This window comes from Barbus barbus (assembly GCF_936440315.1).
Source record: "Barbus barbus genome assembly, chromosome: 31".
Taxonomy (NCBI): domain Eukaryota; kingdom Metazoa; phylum Chordata; class Actinopteri; order Cypriniformes; family Cyprinidae; genus Barbus; species Barbus barbus.
Genome location: NC_136759.1, coordinates 13,449,252 through 13,476,406, shown reverse-complemented (window position 1 = coordinate 13,476,406; position 27,155 = coordinate 13,449,252). Strand labels below are relative to the sequence as shown.

Genomic DNA, 27,155 nt, shown 5'->3' with positions numbered 1-27,155 from the left:
ATATACTACAATTATACATTATACAAATACAAGTTTGTGGTCGGTAAGACTTATTTCTTAATGTTTTTGAAGTATTTTAAACACAAATGCTGAAATAGTTTGATTGCATTTATTTGAGTAATATTGTGAAATATTTTTACGATTTTCTTCAGTGTCACATGATCCTTCAGAAATTATTCTACTATGCTGATTCACTGCTGAATAAACATTTCTTATTATTTTCAATGTTGAAATCAGTTGTGCTGAATAGAACATTTATTTGAAATAGATTTTTTTTTAACCATTATAAAAGGTCTTTACTGTCACTTTTGATAAATTTAATGCGCCCTTGCTAAATAAACAGTAAATAATTACATAGCACAAATAGTATTACAAAACAAATAGTAATATTATAAATTACTACTGTTTGAAATAACATTATTTATATAATATAAACACAAATATATTTATATGTTAATATATAAGCCCCATTTTTTATCCTTCTAATGTGCTAATTGGTACTCAAGAAACATTTTAGTAGGGTTGAAAATTGTTGTCCTGCTTAATAACCTGTGGAAAGCAAAAACCTGTTTCTCTCAAGTCACTGTACAGTATCGCATTTTGGTAATAAAACTGACCAAACAAAAACATATTTCAGAAAACCCATCAGTCTGTTGTTCTTTTAAGAGATGAAGACTATTTCATATACTGCTGTCTTGAAAAAAGCCAGCAAACTGGATCAAATAAGGACAGAGAGAGAAGAGAATGGCCCATGTGCACAACAACAAGAGGACAAGCACATCAGAGCCTCAAGTAGAGTCCCAGCTGGCAGCTTCATTGAACAGTGCACGCTAAACACCAGCTTCTGGCCTTTAGGCAGAGTTTCAAAGAAAAAGCCACATCTGACATTGGCAAATAAGCAGAAAATGGTAGACAGGCTAAAGAACATAAAAATAACACATGGGAAACTATTATTATGGATGGGTGAATCTAAGTTTGAAATGTAGTGGAAACTGTCTGAACTATTATTATGGATGGGTGATTTCTAAGTTTGAGATGTTGTGGATATTGTTTGATCATACAGTAATTCAATCACACTTGAAAGTCTGCAACACTGCCATTGCTGCAAGCGGAGAATTCGCTGACAAATAATGTTTGAAAAATACAGTACTTATTTAGATTTTTTGTTATTTGTAATGCAATATACTGTCATTTGTGACAAATATAATGCTCACTTAGTAAATAAAAGCAAAGAAAATAAAAACCGTGATTTTCTAAATTATTTTTTAAATGTAAGGCAAATTTTGACAAATATAAAGCAAAACAAATGTTATTTCAATTACAATTGAATATATTTGAAAACACTATTTATAACCAATTTTATAAATGATATTATAATATATATATATATATATATAGTATTTTGTATATTATATTATTAAATATATTACATTTTAATGTTTTAATATTATTAAAAATTACAGCAAAGAATCTTTGGTGAATAAAGCTATCAATTTATTTCAAAATCGCACACAAATAAAGATTATATCAGCTATCTGACAACCTCATCTCCAGATATCAGAATCGATTTTTGTATTAGCCACAGAAAACCCAGTATCAGTCGACCAATAGTATATATTCCTGACAGACTAAGTAAGAAGAGTAGCAGGCATCCTAATGAGGTCTATCTGCAGATAAAAATCCGCCAGATGTTTCTGTTTTGCATCTGGGAATGGGGAATAGGGATTTAACCGAGACACCTATCCCAGGAAAAACGCTTGGTGTGTGATTCTGGCTAAGTCCTGTTTTGGCATGACATGAATCGAGATGCGCACTTGCTTCTGGTGATGAGAGAGAGAAAGACACGTTTGGAGTTGGCCATTGGGAGGAGCTACTGTTCCACCCTGAGCTGGCCGACTTATCCCGTCTGTCTCTGAGGAGTAGAGAAGGTGGGTAAACAAACCCTGCTCCTTCACTGGCATTAAAGTGTGTGCGTAGATGTTTGTTTGTGAGCTCAAACACATACACACATTGTTCACACAAATGCATACAGAGCCTTTATGTCCCATAGGCACTTAGACATGGCCAGAAACACTCATGACAAACATGACTGGCAGCATGTGTAGTGACGGGGCAGAGGTGAATACCTGCAGTGGAAGTACAGCTGTGTGGTGTGTGTAAAGGGAAATGGGGTTCTTAAGGTCTGTATGTCTTCGCTTTGATAGTAAAGTACAGTAAATGGAGGATTGTGCTGTGTGCAAGTCTTGTGTACCTCATATGGAGACAGCAAGGGTTTGGAGAAAGCCGTTCCCCAGTCGATGGAGAGGCGAGGACAAGCGATCTGCACCCACCTATAAAGGAAGAGGAGTAAAAAGAGACCTTTTAAAAAAAAAGAAAAGAAAAAAAAGTGACATGTTTGCAAAGCAGTTTACTTTGAGATATGTGATTATATCAGTGTGGACAAAATGTAGGGCTTTTTATTCAAGAGGAAATGATTGGATCGCTAAAAGTTGTCTCGGCAGGGTGAAAAGATACAGACAGTGTGGGTGTGTTGTAAAACGTTATCAAAAAAATAAAATATAAAGTCTCCATGGGGAATTTTGTTATAACTAAAATGGGGTATGATATCCTCACTCCTGTGACTGGTTGAGAACAAGGTTTTCAAAAATGACATCAAACAAATAAAAGCAGAATAAAGAGATTAAAGGACAAGTGTGAATATAATCGTTTTTCTTTGGAATGACGTGCACTGATGAATCAACCACAATAAGACCAGGCAGGCATTTCATTAAATGAAATTATGATTTTTTGCTCACTGGAAATTGCACATTATAACCCTCAATTAAGGATGTGCAAAATCATACTTTTCAAATAAATTACTCTATATAAAATAAATTATATCTAGTGTGACCCATCTGTGAATATTTAAAAATGAAATAAAATCAGTCTTATTTATATACTATTATAGTAGTTATTAATATTTTGAATTAACTTTTAAATAAATAATATAAACACATTCATATACATAATAATGTAAATAAATAAATATTTGAATGAGCTTTATTTGTACTTTTACCATTTTAATTTGTAGTTTGTTTTTAGTACTTTTGTTAGTTTTATTTTTTTAAATATTTACATGTATTTTTACCGGTAACCGGATACCGATAACCATGAAATGCTTAACATCGGCCCCGATAATCAGTTGACGCCTAGTTTGAAGCTTCAGTTTTTTCAATTTACTGATTAGCATTGATTTTTAATAGCATTAGTTAACAACAGGGTTATTTTGTTTTATTTAACTAAAACCGTAAAAGCATTTTTGCTAAATTAAACAAAAAGTAAATGTTAGCTGAAATAAAATACAAAACTTTAATAATTTTCTTTATCTAGTTGCCAAGGCAACATTTCTCATTTTCAGTCGCATATGCTTGATGCACTAAAATAAATACAATTTAAATAAAACAATATATATATATATATATATATATATATATATATATATATATATATATATATATATAAATAAAAAATTCAAAATATGAATAAAAACCATAATAGTATCTCAATGATACAAAAATAAGACTGGTTAATAATAACACTGAATAAAATGTACCTTATACTATTTAAGACGTGTGAAGGAAAAGTGAGCCACACACACACTTGAGGAAGCAGAGCACAGCTTGGCTCGCAGGGAGAATGTGAATGTGAACATGAACTGCATTGATGTGCAGTGCTGATGCTCTCTCCTGTAAATATGAGAGTAAATCTGCACTGGCCTAAAGCTTCCCTGCAAAGCATTATTATTTAGACAAGCATGGAGTCCAATAAAATAAAGAAAGAGCGGGGAGAGGAGGGGGAAAAAGAAAGGAGGGTTGAGTGAGAAAGAGGCAGCGATAAGAAAGGGTAGGTGAGCAAAAACAACTACACTGCAATGCCCTAGTCTCCACGGAGCTACCCTACATAGCAGCCAGACTGGGCGGCAGAGAGAGAGAGAGAATAAGAAAGAGAGAGAGAGAGAGAGGGAGGGACAGAAAAGAATAACAGTGACATGAGAGGTGAGGGAGGGCTCAGAGAGTCACATGAGGAACAGTATGAGTGATTGTTGGCAGGCAGAGCAAGAGAGTGTCTAGAGAAACTGCATTTGTCTTTTGAACGTGTGTTATGAATACAGAAGCATTGGAGCTGGAATTGTGGGTATTCGGATACCTAATGTTAAGTAAGAGAACATTCACTGGGCTTCGCACACCTGCAGCTAAACTCCACATTTGGGAAACCGACAAGACAGCATAAATGTATTTTAAGTGGGCTTTAACAAAGCATGCAGTCTTGCATTAAAAAAAGCAAGATGTACATCTCATACAAATAGTAATTTCACATAATATATAAACATATTTATATAAAATGTCTCAAGTGTTGGGGAGTAACTAGTTACATGTAACGGAAATGTAACTGTAATCTGTTAAAGTTACTGAGAAAAAAAATGAGTACTTAAATTACACGCACACGCACACGCACACGCACACGCACACGCACACACACACACACACACACACACGACTGATTTCTTTCTCAAATTGCATTGACTGCTCTAAAATATGAGACACCAATGTTTCAGGAGTTTAGGACACAGAATAGGACATGCTTATTTGATCACTTTTTTTTCTATTTGGGTTTATATGCTTTATTTCCTGTCATAGCTGTGCAAAGATTTGATTTCAAAAACAGTATCATAGCTATTAAACTATATCTTATGATTTTAAATCTGTATTTAACCTCAGAACAATCTTAAAGTAAAAACAGGCGCTAAAGTCTGATGAAGTGATGAAGGGTTTTGAGAAGTAATCAGTGTTGAGTACTACTGTAATGTTAAGCCTGCCTGGTTTAAATGTTTGGGATGATTAACAGTTGAAAACATTTGCTAGAAATTTAAAAAAGTAATCGAATGTAATCCGTTACATTAAAGTAATTTAAATAGTTACACTACTTATTAAATTTTGAATAAGGTAACCTGTAATCTATAACCTATTACATTTCCAAAGTAGCCTTCCCAACACTTCACGTCTCTCTCGCTTTGTATGTCTATATATATATATATATATATATATATATATATATACACACACACACACACACACACACACACACGATATACAAATGTATGTATATATAATATGTAGACTATATGATATATAAATACACGAAATCTGTACATTTTTAATTTATTTATTAATTTTTTTAATTAGTGGTCTAAAGGTTTATAGAGGTTGAAGAAGTTGCACATTTTATCTGGATTGTCTGGCAGGTCTGACTGTACTTGGAACCCTTATAATTGGGTTAAGAATGTCTTAGTGAGTAACAGATCCATAATGCAAAGTTTAGTGTTGCTGGTTTAAATGTCTGTCAGTTGATCCAAAGATGTTTGCAAATGCAGCTGGTCCTCATGACCCCTCTAATCTCAGCCTCGAGCGTGACTCTTAATCCTTATTTGCTCCAGGGGGCTGCGTCATGATACAGTTTACCCATCGCCAAATGATCCATACACCCTTAAGGCAAATAAATGAATGGCAGTACATTAATGAAAACCTTTCGAGATTTCTTAAAAAATAAAATAAAAAAATTAATCTGATTAAATGATGGACACATTTGTTTTAATTGGTCACAGACTCATGCAACAGCTGCCTTACTTGACTACTGTGTGTGGGAATTTGGTTAGTCTCACAGTGCCAGATGTTTGATCAGTATAAAGTCTGACCCATATTGTGCCTCACTCTGGCCAAAAACCACCCACAGGAAGGAGCTGCCTGATGGACATGTGAAAGACCAACCACAGTTTTTGACGTGATGCTTGGCAGTGCACACAGATCCCAGCATAACAGGGTCATCTGACACTGAGGGTCAAAGTTTGGCTGGTTAGCATGACCATGCAACCCCTGCTGGTAGATGATGTAACTTCACCATCTGGACTCAAAAAGCAACTTTTTTCATTGACCACGATTCAAACAGACTGAACACAGATTCTGACAGAACACAATTTGCTTTGTAGTTCATTATACCTGGATAGGTAAAGTTTGTCAAGACTTTGATGTTGATGTTGTCTTGTTGTCTTGACAAAGTCTTGTCTGAAAGTTATTAATTTTAAAAGCCTAAAGGTTTACAGCCTGTACAGTGAGACAGACAAATAAACAAAGATCTATCTATCTATCTATAAACAGCGTCCTCCAAGTAATAGAGACCTCCTTGGGTAACACTGTGTGGTAACAATCTTGTCTAGATTTAGAGAAATCAAAATTCATACAAAACAGAAAGCAGCAAAAAGCAAAGGTAGAGAGCTGAAGGCAACGGGAGTCTTCCTCAGAAGTCTTGTTCCAGACACGCACAGACAGAGAGAGAAATAAGGAATGGGTGGTACATGCAAATATGAACTTCGTATCTGTAGCAGAATTGGATTTCAAATATGCAAGAGGGTTGAGGCTGTATCGGGAACCTCAGCACGCCACCAAATTCAATTTACAGGCTTATCAGAGCCAGCATCTGTCCCCTCGCCAGAGACAGCCCTCGCTGCAGGGAGCCATATGGGCAGAGACACACTCCTCCGTCTGGCCGCATCAAGCCCATTCTCCCAATCCACTTCTGCTTCGCGGAGAAGAGGAGCGGTCAAAGACGTGTAATGATGCCTGTTTTGCTTCCGCTGAAATGGCCCCATCAGCATGTGAAGGCAGACTTGATGAGGGCACGTTCCTGCTGATCCCCTAACCGTCGCCTGAAGGTGGGGGGGCCAAACTTCACATCAAAAGGGTCTAATTGAAGGAGGACGAGGAACGGGAGGTCTGGGGTGAATGCAGGGTGGGTGTCCTCATGCTGGAGGGAGCAGCAGCCCCAGTCGACTCTCCTCTCTCGGAGTGGAAATAATGGATTTTAATTAGCCACTCGACCTGCAGCATACAATAGCACAATTAACCTTTCTGATCCACAGGGAAATAGGAACCGGTGCCTCCAAACATCATTTAAAGCCGACAGTGATGTGTAATTACATTAGGCTTACAATAAAGGGCACGTATATGCACTGGTGAATGCTGGAAGGAAACTTGCTGAAGACAGCCATCTGGATTTGCTTTAGATGTGCGAGCAAGGAGATGCAGGTTAGCTAAATCTAGTCTTAAATAGTCACAATAATGTGTGATAATGAAAACTTGGATCTTAATCAAAGGTTTTTGCCCTACCTTGCTGAAAAAAAGCTAAAACCAGCCTAAACTGGTTGGCTGGTCTTAGCTGGTTTAAGCTGGAAGTAGCTGGTTCTAGTTGGCCTCCCAGAAGTGGTCAAAACCCATCTAAAACTAAAACTAGGTGGTCAAAACCCAGCCAACCAGCTTATGTTGATTTTAGCGGTTTTCTTTTTCAGCAGGGATGAGGGATATCCTCAAATGCTAATAGCATACATCAGTTAGCATAAAAATTGTGTAAAAGGTAATCTGTTCTGGTGTGTTGTACAAAGTCCTACTCCCTAAGACCCTAAAATGTAGCTGTCTATAAAATCTGAACAAAATCCTTTCACACAACAACATTTTATATTTATTTTGTTTATGTTGCATAACGGTATGCTAAGCTACCTGGCTAGCTCGCTAGCTGTAAGCTAAAACAAAGTTTAGAAATGTTTAGATTGACCATTTATAGGTTTTGGTTACATAATATGATATGTATATATATATATATAAAATTCTGATGTGGTCTCGTGTCTGTGCGTGTGTGGAAACATGATTCTTCAGTGTGGGCTGCCTCGCACAAGCTCTCAGTTTCTGAGTATATCTGAAATCCATGCTCACAGAGTGTACAGTATATGCGCTGTTTTGCACTGCTGGTAAGATCAAACATCCAATACAGGTATCTTGGCCTGTCTGGAGTGACATCCCAGGATGTACATCTCTGTCTGCCTGGGCTGCCTGCTTTCAAACAAAATGCTCAATGCAAGATGCTGAGAGCATCGAGTGGAAGATTTCAGAGCAAACGGGTCATTCTCCTCATATTTCCTTCTAGCATCTCTGTTGAACCCCAGCTTCAGGCTCCTAGGCAAATCCTGTTATGCAGTACATTTTCATGCCCCAAAAAATTTACACTACCGTTCAAAGAGTCAATATTTTATTTATTTGTTTTTGAAAGAGACTATTAGTTTTATTCAGCAAGGATGCTCTAAATTGAGTAAAAATGCCAGTAAAGACATTAAAAGATTTCAAATAAATACTGTTTTTGGAACTTTTTATTCATCAGTTTAAATCATGGTTTCCACAAAATATTTAAGAATCATTAATAAAAAGTTTTAAGGATCAATAATAAGAAAAAAATGTTTTTCGAGCACCAAATCAGCATATTAGGCTTATTTATAAAGGATTGTGTGACACTAAAGCCTGGAATAATGATGCTGAAAATTCAGCTTTCCCTTCACAGGAATAAATTACATTTTAAAATATACTGTATTCAAATAGAAAACAGTTATTTTAAATTGTAATATTCACAATTTTACTCTTTGATCAAATGAATGCAGTCATAAGCGGTTTTAAAAAACATTCGAAAATCTTACTGACAACTTTTGAATGGTAGTGTATGTTTTGTAACATTTAACAAATCAACATTAAACATATCAAATTACGGGGTTTTTTTTAAGGAAACCATTTTAATTACTTCTATAGTTTTATAGTTTTCTTTTATCACAATATCATAACTAAGTAAACATGGGGTAAATCTGAATTATTTAACGGGTTTCAATAGATTTTGTGGATGTATCCACTGTACAAATCAGTCTATTTGTCTCACAGCATTATATTCTGTAAAATTACAGCACTAAAATCATACTATCAAAATTTCATAAGATGATTAATACGACACTGTCATCTTTATCTATTTCCTTTTTTATTTCTTCTTATTTCATTTCGTTTTTAAAACCTATTTATTTCCATGCTGTCAGGCATCCGGTTAAATTCCTTGTCATTGGGCAAATAGCTTATTAATAAAATTTTATGTGCATCAACTTGCCAAGAGCATACTATATTTCTGAATGTCTGGTCTACCCACCTCCATATATTACAACACAGGCATATTCATTTTTCAAAAGTTACATAGTTCAAAAGGCACTGCATAACAGGAATGACCCTCCTAGCAGACATCAAACACTTCACACCAGCCAGAGGATCCACAAACACCTTACAGTATTAAAGTTGAATTGTATTTTCAAGTGCTGCGGTCTGCCAGTTTAGCCTCCACATTTCCAGGCCCGACATCAGCACAAAAGGCCTCCTCCACGCTACAAAACATCCAACTGAAGTATTACGGCTGCACAACCTGACAACAATCATAACCGGTAATTATATCCCTTGATATTGTATCTGTTATTATTAATACCAATGAACAGAATTTACATTAATATGCTTATTTTATGTCCTGTTTTGATGCTACTGTCTCATAATCAACAATGCTCTCTAGTCAGTGCTTTGTTGATAATAATGGGAGCAAAGCAGGCTGAATAAATTGAATCTGAAACAATTACAAATTATTGACGATGATTATTGCCTTGTTTGTGAATGTCTAGCTCTCATTTTCAAAGAAGCGAAAACCTCGCTCATTAGGACCGACTGTCATTACTATAGATTTTTACGTTTTTTCAATGGCGCAACATACATGTGTGTGATTAATTACTTTGTCAATTAGTTGTGCAGCCCCACCAGGAATCATACTCAGGTCCACTTCTGTCTGGTCTGGTAATTCAACACTGGGCATTTCGATGAACCTTCTCATTATGGTGACGACTGCTGGCAGACCGCAGCGCCGTTCCTTATCTTATCTTCTCCAGGACGTCATACACATCATCACTAGAGCATTAATCAACGCTCACGTTACGCTCTGAAATGTCTTCCTCTGCTCGGATCCTCATGTTTCTGCCAAGATGACACAAATCCGCAGCAGTCACAGCACAAGCGACTGACATTAATGGAGGAAATGAGAGGAGGAGAGATAGAGGTGTAACTTTCCTCTGGTCATGGTTATGGTTCGATTACATATACGGTGTCATTCACGTGGCAGGAGAGCGGCACGACTGATGGGGGAGGTTCATCTTCTCTCTCGTGCTCTTTCACTCTCGTTCCCTTTTTTAACAGCCTCCACGCCTTCCTCCACCTCCTCCTCATTTTCTCTTAGACCTTTCTGTCCCTCGTTCACCCACTCATTTATTTTAGGGGGGTCGTCGTGTCCGTCTCCCGTCCCCAGATGCAGAGGGCAGGCAGTAGGGGAGTGTGTACAATACAGGGCTCCCATAAGCCCAAGTCAGTACAGGCATGTTCCCTGTTCAATACAGCTCAAATAGAAAACTGGACCGTTAAAAGTTTACAACACTTAGAAAAAGAAAAATGTCATATCAGTGGTCTGATTCCCTGCAAATGTAAAAACTGATTTTACGAAGATGTAAATAAAACAAAGATTACTGAAGTACGGTACGTTTTACAAGAAAATACTATTTTAGTCTTTCTACTACAAAATTTCATGTTACTTGTCAACTTCTGACATTTACTAGCAGTTTTGCAAAAACTTGTGCCAATTTAGCATCAGTCAATTTAGCATTAGTACAGTAACAAAAACAAAACCTAATAATTAGTACAGTAACAAAAACAAAACCTAATAATTCAGTTTTGGAAACATTTACGGAGTCTTTATAGTACCAAGCCTACTATTTCCCAGCTCCTTATATATATATATTGTGACGAGCGTCCCGATTACTCATCAGCGTTGCCCTGGAGACAGAGGAGAAACACCTGCTCCTGCTCATCACGGCTGGATCACTCACACCTGAAGCTCATTAGCCCACGGCCAGATAAGCCGTGCGTGGCTAGGAGTCGGGGAGACACACATCTCCCAGCAAGCTGAGAACTAATGTGCCGTCCTCTTCTAGATTGCAGATCCCAGCGAGTGAACGATCCTGCCCTGCCACAAGCACCGCACAGACGCACCGCCCTGGGAAGAAAACGCACCAAGAAGAGCACCACAGCACCTCAGCCACCTTTATGCACCCAACACCCCTCTTTGTCAATAAATCCACCCTCCGGGGTATTTATTTTGAGGCATCCTTGTTGCATGTTTCTTCCACCCTGCCACAATATATATATATATATATATATATATATATATATAAAAATAAAGATTTTTTTTTTTATACAATTTAAGTTTTATAAATAATATTTTTAATTATTGAATTAGATGAATTAATTATTTATTACTTTATTCTGAGTAGCACTTACTGAGTAGTACAAATACTGAGTAGTATTTCCATTACTATGGAAGCAGAATAATGACAATAGTTTTTGAAACAAAGCATGCTGAATTCCACAAGTGAAAAAAAAGAAAAAAAAGATACAAAGTGTTGTATTTCCAGGGCTTGCATTTTTAGGTCCTGAAATTTAACATAGTTTATTTAAGCTGTGAATATTTCAATTCAAAATATTTCACACATTTTCATAATTCAAAATTCAATAATTCATATTCACCTCCCAGAATTCACTTCCAAAATATTAAATCTGTTTAAAAATACGATGTATAATATTTGACAGGAAAATTTCGGTCATTTTATTTCAATTTCCAAATTCGCTGCCACAAATGCAGTGGTTAAAATTCGGCCGAAAATTTTGCGCTGCACATCTGGGACCCACAGGAATAGCAGTAGCTGATGTCAGCTGCTCACCAGCAGGTGGCGCAAGCGGCTGTTGATGAAGGCCATATGTGGATCAAGTCATTCATTCACAAAAACTGATTTGCAGAAATGGAGCAAGGGCTAAGTAGAAGTTTTGATTATCGGGGCCAGTATAAACGTGGAAATGCTGATTGTGTGTATGTTTAATTCAACATCGTTGTTTCCTGTAGCCTACATGTAAGCAGCTTTCTCTACCACAAAGAAAATTATAATGCTCTTTTACCCAACGCTGAAGTACAGAAATAACATTAAATCTGAGGAAGACATATATTGCTTTCGGTTGCTTAGTTTCTGTAACTTTGTATCATGGCTTGTGTGAAGCTGTGTAATACTGGGGTTCCCCTCATATGTCACACTCCAGGATTCCTCAATGCCTCAGTGAACTAATACAGTAATATAAGCCCTCACATCTCACTTTACTGATGATTATGAGAACTATATCGACAGTTAAGCAGATGTAGAATATGAACTAACGCGCAAGGTTTCACCCTGTTTCCCTCAGAAATCAGTTAAAGAAAACGCATTATGCAGCTCAGTAGCATTGACAGCTTTTAGGCTTGTTTGAGATGCGCCTCGCCTGAAGTCTAGGCAAGAGTAGGCGGCTACAGTGAGGGGAGGAGTGAAATAAGCGCAGTCAAGATGGACAGTTCTGACCTCTCGAAGTAGAACAGATACCTTCGAGATCAAAGGCGGATATCATGTTATTCTCACTCGTGCTGTGCTGCTGATAAACGTGATATTATTTCAGGTCTGTTGCTTTTATATGAATATAAATATGATGAACAAGACACTCAAAGTGCTTGCTATTTAATCCCATACGAAAGGCGTATTTATCGTCCATTTCTTCTTTAATACAAACATGTATTTTAGATTTTTATAGAAATACGACAATCATCACATATGTCACACAGGGATCGCACTGTCATAGAGTTTGGCAATATTCAAGCATAATTTAAATACACAATTACATAATAATTATGTAATAATAGATTACAGTAATAGCTACTTTGCCTATTGCCCATTATAGACCAAATAAAAGGCGCAATATGCATTTACTTACACATATTTGAGACTTGAGATATTTCATTATATATTTTAGGGATATATTAAATACAAAAAAAAAATAAATAGATAAAAATAAACAAGACACCATTACAGAATTAGTAATTTTACTGGAAACTGTAATGGACCCTGTCCCTGTGGGTCTCTACTGGTAATTGGTCACCTTCTGTTGGTGGCTTTTTAAAACCAATACATCCTAATGGAATATGTCCCAAAACACAATACATAAAACCATTTTTAATGGTTAAAAGTTGATGGTTTGTAATGTTTGTAATGATATTTGTAGTGGAAACCATTAAAATTTTCAGTGATGGTTTTGTTATTTTTGTTTTTTTTCAGTAGGACATAAGCCTATAGGGGCAGTTAGACAGTGGTAGTGTGGCTGATGTATGAGAGCACCCCCCTCCCTCACTCATGCCCCCTCAAAAATAATGAGTGCATGATGCCACTGACACTACAATACAAAATTATTTGTCAATTAAATGAAACATGAGAGATTTAATTCAGTTGAAATTGTTCTAGATTGCTTGTAGAGATTGCAGTGATACATGGCATGGTGAAAAATTACTGAATGAATAATACTTAAGGTTAAGATGAATTTTAAAATTGTGCCCCCTAAACGTGCACAAGTGGCCCCTGCCTCTAGAACCACCCCTGGGTCTTATATCACTGTATTAGTTCACTGAGGCGCATTATACATCGTTGGGGAATCCTGGAGTGTGACATATGAGGGGAACCCCAGTATTACACAGCGTCACACAAGCCATGATACAAAGTTACAGAAACTAAGCAACCAGGGCTGGGCGATATGACGATATGATATAATCGTATATCGACGATGTCTCGTAAGTATCGCGATGTCGATGTCAACAGTAAGGTAACAGACGATTATCGACATTATAGGAAAAAAAAATGATAAACCTTGTAAGTTGCAAAAAATATTTTACACAGCCCCATAGTCACCATACAGAATTAAATAATTTAATAGAAGTGTTGGGAATCAAAAAGCTATTCCAATTTTGGAAATAAGATCAGATGCGTAAGGTCAGGAATCAAATGACTTGTTATAAAATTACATTTAAATTCTGCTTCTCGATTCCTGTATGCACATTTTTTGTGATTTCAAAAGATTCAACTGCAGGAAGACAAAATAGAACTCACTTCTGAACTTGCGCGCTGTTTTCTGTTCTCACACACACACACACACACACACACACACACACACACACACACACACACACACACACACACACACACACACACAAACACAAACAAACAAACAAACAAACACAAACAAACACTCGCACGAAAGCCACCTCTTATATACGCGAACACTGGACTGAGCTCTCTTTCTCGCATTCTTACACATTCCAAATATCCCATAAATATAATCGGTTATGTCTTAAGTGAACGTAAAGAGGGTGCATTGGATCCATGCATTGACAGCAGTCGCTGCAGCCAGTCATTAATGTTAATCAAAGAACAAAAGAAAATAAAATCCCTCACTGATCTTGACTGAATCACTTTTGTAACCTCAGTTTATATTTTATTTGCCTGTTGTTTGGTGCTGACTACTGTAATGGCAATGTGTATGCGATTATTTTGGAGATGCGTTCCAGTATAATTTATCCTTATTTAGGGTAATGTCTATTCTATTTTGATCTCCAGTTTAATCAAAGTTAAACAGAAAAAAAGGCAAACAGTAGCACTGCATGTGTTTCTGAATATTTATTTTAACGGACTGTATAATGATGAAAAACCACACACATGACAGTTATAATTAAAATACGCAAATTCCTTCACAGCCTATTCATACAGCGCACACAGTGCCCTATTTTTACAGATTTTTTTAAACAGTGTATACAGTATAATTATGTTTAATTAAGCTGAGATATAACACTATAAATTCTTAATTCATTTAAAGCGGATGAAGACATTATAGGCTACTCAGCTCGCCCCTCAACATGCACGTGTTCGGAGATTCGGCAGCCCAACACTGAATATTATATTTTGGCCGTTGCATTTTGATTAATACAATAAAAATGATAAAAACTAAAATACAAAACTAAAATGTAAAATTACCCCCTTTTCTAAACAAATCAGTTATTTTTATTTTGTTAAAAACAGGCCAAAAGAGACCTCCGAACAAGGCTACCAGAAAAATACAAAAACAAAAAAAACAATGTTTTTGCTCAGAATTCTTTTTAATCTCTACATGACTTTAGTCATACATGATAAATATCAAATAAGCTTGACTACAAGTTTAAAAACAGCGCTACAATTATTATAATCAAGGAAATTAAACTTACCATCATGAAATTTGTCTAATGACAAAAAGAAAGAGAAACATCGGAAAACAGGCATATTTATTCAAGACATTACTATATGACATCAACATGCATTTATCATTCTTACAATCACCGCCAGAATGTCCAACTTCACCATGATGAACTTAAAATTGGGTTCTATTATTTTTTCTCAACAGTTCTCCTCACAAAACGAAATTAATTTCAAACACAAATTTGATAAGAACAGAGTGGAAATTATTAGCAACACCAACATAACAGTAAAGCTAATGTTTTCTGTTAGTTTAAGCACAAACTAAGAAAAGTAATACCAAACTTTAACATGGCAATAATTAAGACCAAACTGAATATGGCGCGTGTTTATGGTGCAGGTCGGCAATATCTTCTTAGCGGGGGCGGGGCCTGGTGGGGCTTAGGTAGACGATATTATCGGATATCGCAATATTTTTAAAGGCGATTATTGATAAGCTATTTTTGACATATCGCCCAGCCCTATAAGCAACCGAAAGCAATATATGTCTTCCTCAGATGTAGTTATTTCTGTACTTCAGCGTTGGGTAAAAGAGCATTATAATTTTCTTTGTGGTAGAGAAAGCTGCTTACATGTAGGCTACAGGAAACAACAAAGACGTTGAATTAAACATACACACAATCAGCATTTCCACGTTTAAACTGGCCCCGATAATCAAAACTTCTACTTAGCGCTTGCTCCATTTCTGTAAATCAGTTTTTGGAAATGAATGACTTGATCCACATATGGCCTTCATCAACAGCCGCTTGCGCCACCTGCTGGTGAGCAGCTGACATCAGCTGGAGATCATGCATCAGTGCTCTACTGCTATTCCTGCGGGTCCCAGATGTGCAAAGCTGAATTTTCTGCCGAATTTTAACCACTGAATTTGTGGAAGCGAATTTGGAAAGTGAAATAAAATGACCGAAATTTGCCTGTCGAATATTATACATCGTATTTTTAAACAGATTTAACATTTTGGAAGTGAATTCTGGAAGGTGAATATGAATTATTGAATTTTTAATTATGAAAATGTGTGTGAAATATTTTTAATTGAAATATTCACAGCTTAAATAAACAACTATGTTAAATTTCAGGACCTAAAAATGCAAGCCCTGGAAATACAAGGCATTAAAATGCAAGCACTGTTAATTTCAAAGCATCTTTTTTTCGATTTGTGGAATTCAGCATGCTTTATGTTTGAAAAACTATTGTCATTATTCTGCTTCCATACATTACTTTGCCAAGCCTCGAAATGACCATTTTATAATTCCCTGATATTTGTAGGTTTTCCATAACCATGGGAAACCTCAATCGCACTGGCATGTGAAACAGCAGAAATTACTAACATACACTGAAACAAAAAGCCCATAGAAAATCCTTTTGTTCCACTGAACTTCAATAATCTCAAAGCCCATCATAGCAATAAGACACATGCCTCAGAGGAGCTGCTCACTAACAAAACCTGCGACCCCATCTGACATATTCGCCACCGTCAGTGATATTTCTGTCGATCCTCGCATTGTCCTCAGGGTGCGCTGAGACTCAGATTAATGTGCACCTTATGGAGGAGCGTCTTCATATGATGCACAGGAGTTGATGTTTAATTGTGTAAAATGGAGAGCGTGACTGTGCATGTAGATGGAGGAGAGACTCACGCGTCCACGTCTGCCAGGAGCTTCAGCTTGCCGGGGAAGATCTCAGACAGGAGCACACGCGTGAACGAACGGCCCAAAGACTCCAACCGAGACTCTAAGTGCTAAAGAAAGAGAAAGAGGGGAAAGAAAGAAAGGAGTTGAATACTGAATGTTACACATATTTACATAAAAACAACAACATTTCATGCACAAGGCTCAAGGTCACCAAGTACAGCCCACATCAAACAGATTTGACAGTGTAAGAGGAAAGAGAACAGAAAATCATTACAACCAAGAATTTTCCAAATTGACTGAGGAACAAGAAAACTGCTTCCTAGCGCCTAATGAGAAATCTTCACAGGACCGCTGATGCTGAACAGCTTGTGTAAACCCTTTATGTTCTTCAAAGCTTTAGTAAACACCATCAGCTCTGTGTTTCTAACATAAATGGCCAGTTTAGCTCGATTTTTTTGCATTAATGACGTTGAGCTTTGTTGTTGCCTTGATTTATGAGTTTTCCCCAAAAAATCTACTGTGTGTATTTTGGGATATTGCATAAAAAACGCTGGATGAAACGCCAAGATGCGTGTAAATTCTAAAAATACACATAAAAAGTTACGCGCTCAACTGAGGATGGAAACACTTTTACCAAATAAATTCCTTAATGCGCATCAAAAAAGACATGTGACTTTGCGATGGGACAGCATAAAACTGGACCAACCAACAGACCAATCTCATTCAACAGCATCTGAAATGCTAGTTAGTTTGTTATTCTAAAATGCTTGAGAAAAATAATTAACTTCCAGAACTGCGTTCCTAAACAGCAGGTTCCAAAAATAAGATAACATGACCGCGTTTCGTTTGCGCGCTCTGAAGCTCGTAATTTATTGTATACAAAGAATATTATATACAGTGCCTTATCCTATACTGCAGGATATTTAATTTTTCTTCATGATATTTAGTGCAATTTAATCAGGAAGTGACGATTTTGTTCTCTTCAGCCCACTGGAGGAAACAGTGCTTTATTCGCAAATGTTTTATGCGATATTCCAATATTGTGCATAAGTTTAATACGCAACTTTGGATGGAAACATAGTAAGTGTATTGTGAGAATATTCTGACTCTTAATGAAAAATGGCTTCCTAGTCAATACAAAATAAAAGTTTTTGATATATCATGTACAAAAGACACCTTATAGTGATTCATCACTGAATATTTCCCAAATCCCATATCATCTGATCATGATCCAGCTCAATTTTAAGCCAAGCCTTGCTATCCTGTTTAGAACACGTCTTATCTCTACTAAAAATGATATTGAGATGATTCACTGTCTTGCAGTTTGTCACACAAAGACATATCTGATGTCAGTTCAATTCCTACTTTGGTGTCACGATGATAATGTCACAGCTGAACTATAGAGATGAGGACAAGATGGACCACTGGATGGAAAATGAATAAGAAATTTGTAACTATGAATAAGAAATTTGGGTAACACTTTAGAATACGGAACACTTATTCGCTATTAACTATGACTTTTCCCTCAATAAGCTCCTAATTTGCTGCTTATTAATAGTTAGTAAGGTAGTTATTATAAGTTTAGGTATTAGGGATGTAGAATAAGGTCATGCAGAATAAGGCATTAATATGTGCTTAATTACTACTAATAAATGGCTAATATTCTAGTAATATGCATGCTAATAAGCAACTAGTTAAGAGACCCTAAAATAAAGTGTTACTGAAATGTGTATATATACACACACACAATTTCAACAGATAAAAAAAATTGTTTAAAAATTAAGGTAGAAAAATAATCCTAAAAAGATCTGCATGCACAGAGAACGTTTTGTAAAAGTGTAAATCAAGCTGCATGCATAAAAAAAGTGTTTAGTGTTTAGTCATATAAATTCTTAACACCATTTCTTTGCAAGTTTGCAATATTTTTGGCCATATTTAAGAGAAAAAAAGTGTCAAGTGTAAGCGTGAAAAAAGGAAGTCAGAGGAATAGCTATCATAGAATTTTCTGGTAATAATTCACACTTTCACAGATCTCTGGTGTTATTTTACCTTCATAGGAAATCTACAACTTACTGCTAAATTGTGACAATTACTGTCAAGTACAAAGAGTGCTGCTGTTAAAACTTACCCCACTACCAGTGGTACAGAAAGGACACACTTAAGCATTCATTTAATAACAACAGAAGTCATAGTAGGTCCCTACTACATCATGAAACAAGTGCGAGTGTGTTTAAATAAACAAATTCTAATGCGCCTTTTATTTGTTCATTAACCATTAATGCTAATTATTCATTCCCTAGTGCTAGGCTGGAGGAAAGTGAATAATAACACAATTCTTGCTCACTTCAGGATAAAGTAATGCATTACCAGACTCTCCCCACACACTTTGAAGTGTGAAACCCAGTGGACCACAAATATTACCAGCAAAAACCTCCAGACATCAGTGAGGTGGTGTTCAGGTGAACGGGTGGCTTCAAAGCACAACCATTGAAAAAAAAAAGAAAAAAGAAAAAGAAATGGGGGTTGGTGGAGAAAGCAGAATCTACTCTTCTTCTCCAACCAAAGTGTATTAAATTAGCTGGCTTAGTTAACCTTGAAAAACCTTGCTCTTCACTGTTAAGCCAGCCATGTTTTATATGACAAATACAGAACATGCAGGAAATTTGTTTCATAGACCCAAAGAGATTTCTTGAATAAATGTACTTAATTTAATACTCCTTTTCACATTTTTCCAAGTTTAAATGTGCTTTTCTGCTGTATTTTCTAAAATGGTTTTGCAAATGACCCAGATTTTGCATAATCAGATGAACAAACATAGTACCATAAATAAAAACGGTAATAAAAAAAGATAATCAGATATAATATAATTGCTTTATTATTTTAATTTTATATTCATGAAAATTATAATAAAAAAAATATATTTTTTAATTAATTATTATTATTACTGCTTCCAAGAAAAAAATAGCTTCAGTGATGGAAAAAGCATTTGATGAGCTACAGGGATCTCGCCCAGAATCACCATCCACCGTCTGTTTGTCTAGGTGCTGAATTCATCTCACTCCTCTTCTCTATGCATACCAATTTAAAAAGGATGAAACTAGAAAAGGGGAAAAATCTGCCAAAACAAAGTCCAATCCAAATACCTACAAATGAACAGATGAAAAGAGGCAGAGAACAAAGAGAAAATGATTTGAATGAGAAGTAGAAGAAGAAGGGAGACGACCTGCCCCTCCCAAAACAATCGCCCCTGGTGATCTCTCCTCCCGGCCAAATGCCACAGGGTTTGTGTGTGTCTTTCAGCTCAAGTGCAAGACAGAACTAAGCAATGAAGACAGACATCTTTCCACTAACAGAAAACATATTGTATGATAAAAGGTAGCAGACGGTCTTACCTCCAAGATTTTGGGGTTGCCTTGACGGCCAAGGGTGCCTAAAATGAGGCCCCATCTCTGGGCTGAGCGGGCGCTCTCTATGGCCTGCAGTCTGGTGGCCCGCATTGCCTCATGGTCATAATACTCTCGAGAAAACACTTTACTGTATGGGTCATACCTGTGAATATGGATGACAACACATTTACAAACAATAAGATACTAAGAAAACAAAGATTTTTTTTTTTTTTCAAAGAAAATATGATATGTAGGATGTTGCCTGATATTTTGGTCCCTATTCATAGCTTAGATCCCGCTTTCAACATCAGTAACACATATAGTCTCTCTCAAATTAAAACAATAAGTATTATTTATTTATATTACAATATCAGCCAAATGGATGTCTGGTCTAAAAATAAGTGTAAAACACTTTTTAATTGTTTCAATTGTGATAACGCGATGAAGCATGCAGAATTATGGGCAGCTAAGACAAGTGGTCATACAAAGCTTGCACTCATTATTCCCAGCCTATAATTCAATTAGTCACTGTGGCAGGTGTTAGATATATTATTATATGTTATTTAATGGGTTTAAGTTTACAAAAAAAGGGCAAAGAGGAAGGAGCTGTCCTCTGCAACCATGGAGGATATTGCTGGATTTGTAGACCAAATATAAAACGGTTGAAGACTATGAGCTATAGCAATAAAGATGCTTGATTTAGCAAAAAAGTGTACAAATGCACATCGGTTTACCTGTAGGTAGGTATATCTGGGTTGGCAATCATGATGGATTCCAAATGAAATCTTCCGTCTCCAAGATAACTACAGACAGAAACAACTTTATCAGAGAGAAAGACAGTCTGAGTGGGCAGAAGGAATAAAACTCTGCTAACTCTGGGATTCGTGTAAGAAAATATAAAGGCCAATGGGTCTCGGCCTAGAGGACCCATAAACCAGATCAGAACCGTCCTAACATTCAGCAAGCAACCAGGGCGAGACCTACTCACTCCAAATTCAAGGCAACATTAGCCAGACGGAAAGCGAGTCATAGACACGGAGGCTGATGGGCTACAATCCAGCTACTCCACAAATAAACCTGCGTGATATGATTAGGTCATGACGCGGACAGCATGCAAGCAGAATTCAACACGCTGATTATCCTCTGCCGTTCCGACAGGAGAAGACCTACCATAGTTAATGGGAGTATAGATTAACCTGGCAAACCTGATGGATGCCCTGGGGAATGCAGCCGCAATTAGAAAGGCTAATTAAGACACATTTATGAAACACTGCGGAACATACTGTGGGTGGGATCCCCCTGGAGCAAAGGCTAAACCAGCTATCCTTCACGCTCACACACAGTGACAGAAAAACGCTCTTTATCGTTCATTCTCCTTGTCCTTCAAAGATACCGCCTGCGTTAGAAAAATAAAAACGCTTTTGCTGCATTGTACCTGCTAAGCAAACAAAGTAGTGATGCACAATATATTAGTGCCATATCGGTTATCAGCTAATGTTAACATATTATTGGTTTGATTTAATTTTTCAAGCAAATTTATTAGTTTTTCTTCTAGCTAATCTTTGCTGTCAAGTTAATCTTCAAAAACACAAAAAAACTTAATGCCACTGTTAAATGTAACCTTTTTGCAAATCTCATAATGAAAATTTGTTTTTTTATTGTTTATATTTTAAAAATGCTTTAATTTTCCTGTAGCATTTAAAAAGATTGATTACGTTTTTGCTTTATTTTATTTTCAGAGCATAATTTTAATGTCTTTTATTGGTTATCAGCGTTAAATATAACTAAACATTGTCTTATTGAATTTTTTTTAACAAATAGAAATTTCTGCCAAATAGATGTTTTAGAGCTTCATATAATTGGAAAAACCATAATCATTATATAAATATCCATCTTTTTTTTTAGGTCTGGAAATCACACTTTTAAAATTCCCTTATGTACAGTAAAAATAAATAGGGTTCCCACAGACAAAATAACACTTTTTGAAAGAACTTTTTAAAATAAGAAACATGTCTTGATTTTTTAGCTTTTTTTTGTGTGCCGAGGACTCCTATGGTGGGTCGTGCACCCCAGTCGAGAAACACTGATTTAGAAAAAGGTAGAAATGGAAACATACATTATAAAAGGTTACACAATTGACTTCTTTGTTCAAGAGTTCTGTCAGATACCATTTTAAATCTTTCCACCAACCATGGAAGCAAAATCACAGAACTATGGGATACCTTCAAAAATGAATGCCTTTCTACCTCCTTATAGTGCACTACCCACAAAAGAAGCATTTTTTTTTACCATTGGACACAGTCATTCACCAAAAAATTTGCCCTTCACACAAATTGTTCATTTTCTTTTATATGTAGCCATAATAAAACACCAATTTTCCCGGATTACTGCACTGTCTCTTTCAAGGGCCTCTGTTACAAATATTGCATTTATAGCGAAGGCATTAAATGCTCAGAGGTTTTCCGGCTCAGCTTTTAACAGTTTAACTTAAATGACCACAAATTGATGCATTTCGTGGAGATGGCACTATTGAGAATACAAGATTAGAAAAGGCCCAATTTGCAGTTCTTAAAACCGCTTTTCACAGCACCGACCTATTCACCCACAGTTCAGTTCATTATGCCTTCGGCAATGAGACGGAGCTCCCTCTTGTCCCTCTCCTAAGTGGAAACCAGAGGTCTGCGTGAAGACCTGTGGCGTTTGTCAAATTTTATTAAATACAGAGCACTTTACGGTCCACCCAACTCAAAAGAGACTTTATGAAGGTGCCGATCGGCCATGAACCTGTGTAATTTTTCAACACAAAGCTGCAATCATCTTCTCCGTGGGACTTTATTCAGACCCCCGGCAAACATATTACTTCTTATGAGAAAGTCAGGCTCTGTATAAGCTTAATTAGCTGTTAATTATATGATGGCGATTCGGGTTTGCAATATAACATCACATTTACTACACCGTACGTGTCAGAGAAAGTTTTTAATTTGATCGCTGAGGGTGAGGGCTAAAGTAAATGATCTATGAAAAAGGCTATTTGCATAATAGCTGTGTCATTTTGGGGGTCAGTGACATGACCACTTGTGATTCAAGATTCAAGATTTTTATTCGTCACATACACAATTATACAGAGTATAACCAGCAGTGAAATGTAAGTCAGGTCCGCTCCAAGGACAGTGCAATTGTATAGAATACAAATATTAAGAAAAAGAAAAGTCGAAAAAATTTAAATAATAAAATAAAATAAAATAAAAGATAAAAAATATAAATATAAATGTGCAGGTCAGTATGTTGTTGACATAAATAGTAATATAACAGGAATGTGCAAAAAAAGTTGTAAGGGTATTTAAATAGCAGCAATATGAGGTAGAAAAAATTATGAATAGCTTATTGATATAGTGATATTTACATGGAGTCAACTGATGTTATGACACAGAGTTAGAGTTTAGGAGCCTGATGATCTGGGGGAAGAAGCTCCCCCTAAGTCTCTCAGTTTTTGCCATCAGGCTATGGAAGCGCTTACCAGATGGAAGCAAAGTGAATAGACGGTTATCAAGGTGATTTGAGTCCTTGATGATTTTGACAGCTCTACTTTTGCAGCGTTTGAGGTAGATGTCCTGCAGAGAGGGGAGAGCAGACCCTGAGATGCGCTCAGCTAAGCGCACAACTCTCTGTAGCGCTTTGCAGTCCTGATTGGAGCTGTTTCCATACCACACTGAGATGCACTGAGTCAATACACTTTCTATGGTCCCTGAATAGAAAGTTTTCAGGATTGCTGGTGAGACCCTGAATTTCCTCAGCTGTCGCAGATGGTACAGTCTTTGCCTGGCTTTCTTCTCGGAAATGTTTACACCGAGGTACTTGAAGCTACTCACCCACTCCACAGGGGTCCCACTGATCATAAAAGAAGTGTAGGGCTGCTGCTGTCTCTTCCTAAAGTCCATGATCAGCTCTTTAGTTTTGCTCACATTCAGAGAGAGACAGTTGTCCTGGCACCATGATGTGAGTCTCTCTACCTCATCTTTACAAGTCTCTCAAAAACCTTCATGACTATAGATGTGAGGGCAACTGGGCGATAGTCATTCAGGTAAGAGGGTTTATTGTTCTTAGGCACAGGGATTATTACGGATTTTTTAAATGAGGTGGGAACCACGGAGGTAGCAAGGGACTCATTAAAGATAGACGTGAACAAACCAGCGAGCTGATCAGCGCAGGACCTCAGAACACGGCCGGTTATCCAATCAGGTCCGGCTGCTTTCCTGACGTTCACTTTCTTTAGCGCCCTCCGAACCTCACCCTCCGACACAGTGATTACAGGATTATCACTGCTCTGCCTGCTGCTTCCTGACGCGCTGGACGGCAGAGACGCGCCGCCGCTGCAATCGAAGCGGCCGAAGAAGGTGTTTAACTCGTCGGCCAGCAACGGATCTGCTCTCACCTCCGCGGAGGATTCGTTTCCGAAGGCACAGATGGTCCTCAGTCCCTGCCACATCCGTCGAGAGTCATTGAGCTGGAAATGAGACTCAATTCTCTCTCTGTATCTGTGTTTAGCGGCTCTTACTGTGCGTCAAAGAGCATAGCACGATGCTTTGTACTCGCTCATATTCCCGGTCAGAAGAGCCTCATTGTAAGCGGCAGTGCGTGTGTTAACCGCAGCACGGATTGTTCTGTCCACCCACGGTTTCTGGTTGGAGAATGTCCTTATCGTTATTGTTTCTGTAGCTTGCTTGGTTAGCGTGTTTACAAAGCTTAATGCTACATCCGTGAACTCGCTGACTAGTGTATGTCTAATGTATGTCTAATGAACTAGTGTATGTCTAATGTTGACAGGTGCCCCGATGAAGAGGTGATGGGTGAAAATTAAAGTGAACATGGATCAATTATTTTCCTCTCTCCCCTAACACACACACACGGACTAACATTCATCACAGACTCTGCACATTGGATTAAGAGGCAGAAAGCACAAGCACAAACACACCCATACCCTCTCTGTGTACAGACACACACAGACAGGAGGTTTCCCTCTATCTCACAGGAGCAGAGCATGCTGCTCACAGCCGCTGTGTGATACAGAGGATAATAGATCACACACACACATATATCTGCTGCCTAATGTCTCGTCTCTGTGTTATAACAGCACTTGACACGCTTCTCATTAAAGACAGCTTGAAACTGCATTCACAACGCATTTAACTTACGCAATGTGACATTTCAGAGAGAAACAATATTCCACAGGTAATAATGTGAGGCGGGTCTTGATGTTATCCATCGGAATTCGATTGGGTTGTGAAAAGTAGCATATAATATTATAGGTTAGTATTAATTTTTCTACACATGAGGCCTTGGTCACATCAGCAGAAAAGTAGTTTCAAAGAGAATGAAAATTATTTTGATGATAGTGTATATTTTTTTCTTGTTCTCTTGAATAACATGCACTATTAAATTTGTGCACAATAAAACCAGTGATACGTACAGGGTCAATTTTGATTTCATACTGTATATAAAAGGCCATGCTTTATTGTGAATACAGGGTGCACACAATGTACGCCTGCAATGCTTTCAGCTGTAACTATATCCACAATAAAGCATAACCTTGAGCACCTTATTAATTTCGTTAAATGGTTTAAAATGTAATAAAATATTTAAATGCAATGTTAACCTTATGTACATTCAGTCAAGTGCAATTCTTCCACAAGAAGGAAAATAAAATAAAGCAAAGTTGTATTGGTTATGCCAGGGCTGAAACTATACATTTCAAACTGATAAAAAATAATAATAATAATAAAAAATAAAAATAAAAATCACAGAGAAATAAAATACACACTGACTTATTTTCATTCAAACACAGTCTTACTACACAACACGTATTCAACATGGGCTAGAGTTTTCCTTACATGATGGCATTGACATGTTTCTCCAGACGAGGCGAGGTGCATCCGAGGATCTCCCCAGGAGAAAGCGGCCGACACTGAGGGACCAACACCTCGTAATCTGGCTTCAACTCTGGACTGGCTGCCTGAGAAGAGAAAGGAAAGCGACGCTGAGACCAAGGAAGCAACTTTTTTCCCACCTAAAATGTGATGTGCAGAAGCTAGTGCCCAATCTGGAACCACGCCACGAGTTTTCACCTTTCTTGATAAGGTGGTTCTGGGCTGGAAGATTTGGCTCCGGGTTAACCCCCTAAACCTGCGGGTATTTGAACCAAGAAACAGTAATATCAGAGGTCCGAGGGCAGGATAATGTTCACACTGAATAAAGTTTTAGCGAAAGGGCAGTCTTAACTTTGGCTTCTTTTGAAACAATTTTCGCTGACAATTTTAAATGTCCAAATTTAGTCTGAAACTCAGGAACTCAGCATTAACTTCTTGCTTTTTATCTGTTGTATAACAGGAATACCATAATCATGCTGAATGTACTGCATAGTACTGAATATCAGAGCTGCTGTAATTATAGTACACACTACAGTTAAAAATAATGGTGTTCGTGAGATTTTTTATATTTCTGAGAGAAGTCTCTTATGCTCACCAAGGCTGCATTTATTTAATCAAAAGCAAGCGAAAACAGTAATATTAAGAAATATTATTACAGTTTAAAAGAACTGTGTTCTATTCGAACATTTTAAAATGTGATTTATTCCAATGATAAAGCTGATTTTTCAGCAGCCATTACTCCAGTCTACAGGGTCACATGATCATTTAGTAATCATTCACAAATGCTGATTTGGTGCTCAAGAAACATTTCAATGCTGAAAACAGTCGTGCTTCATACTTGTATGGAAACTGTGATATATTTTTTCATGGTTCTTTGAATAGAAAGTTCAAAGCAACAGTATCTACTTAAAGGGGACCCATTATGCCCCTTTTTACAAGATGTAAAATAAGTTTCTGATGTCCCCAGAGCGTATGTGTGAAGTTTTAGGTCAATATAACCACAGATAAATTTTTACAGCTTGTTAAAATTACCACTTTTAAGGTATGAGCCAAAACACGCTGTTTTGAGTGTGTTGCTTCAGAAGAGGGCGTGGCTTCAAGAGCTCCAGCT

General features: G+C 37.0%; 1 protein-coding gene across 2 annotated transcripts in view; it reads right to left on the bottom strand.

Moving 5' to 3' along the window:
* The window catches only part of LOC306851086 (2-(3-amino-3-carboxypropyl)histidine synthase subunit 1-like), a 100,901-nt gene that overhangs the window by 8,748 nt on the left and 64,998 nt on the right, over window positions 1-27,155 (bottom strand). For both annotated transcript variants that reach the window (XR_013782475.1, XM_079387147.1), the window contains exons 6-10: window positions 26,009-26,130; window positions 20,855-20,923; window positions 20,127-20,283; window positions 16,741-16,841; window positions 2,252-2,330 (exon numbers count right to left, since the gene is read on the bottom strand). Coding sequence is in view for 1 of the 2 variants with exons in the window: in XM_079387147.1 (XP_079243273.1) it covers window positions 2,252-2,330; window positions 16,741-16,841; window positions 20,127-20,283; window positions 20,855-20,923; window positions 26,009-26,130 (528 nt within the window). In the remaining variant the exon portion in view is untranslated. The remainder of the gene's footprint in view (window positions 1-2,251; window positions 2,331-16,740; window positions 16,842-20,126; window positions 20,284-20,854; window positions 20,924-26,008; window positions 26,131-27,155) is intronic.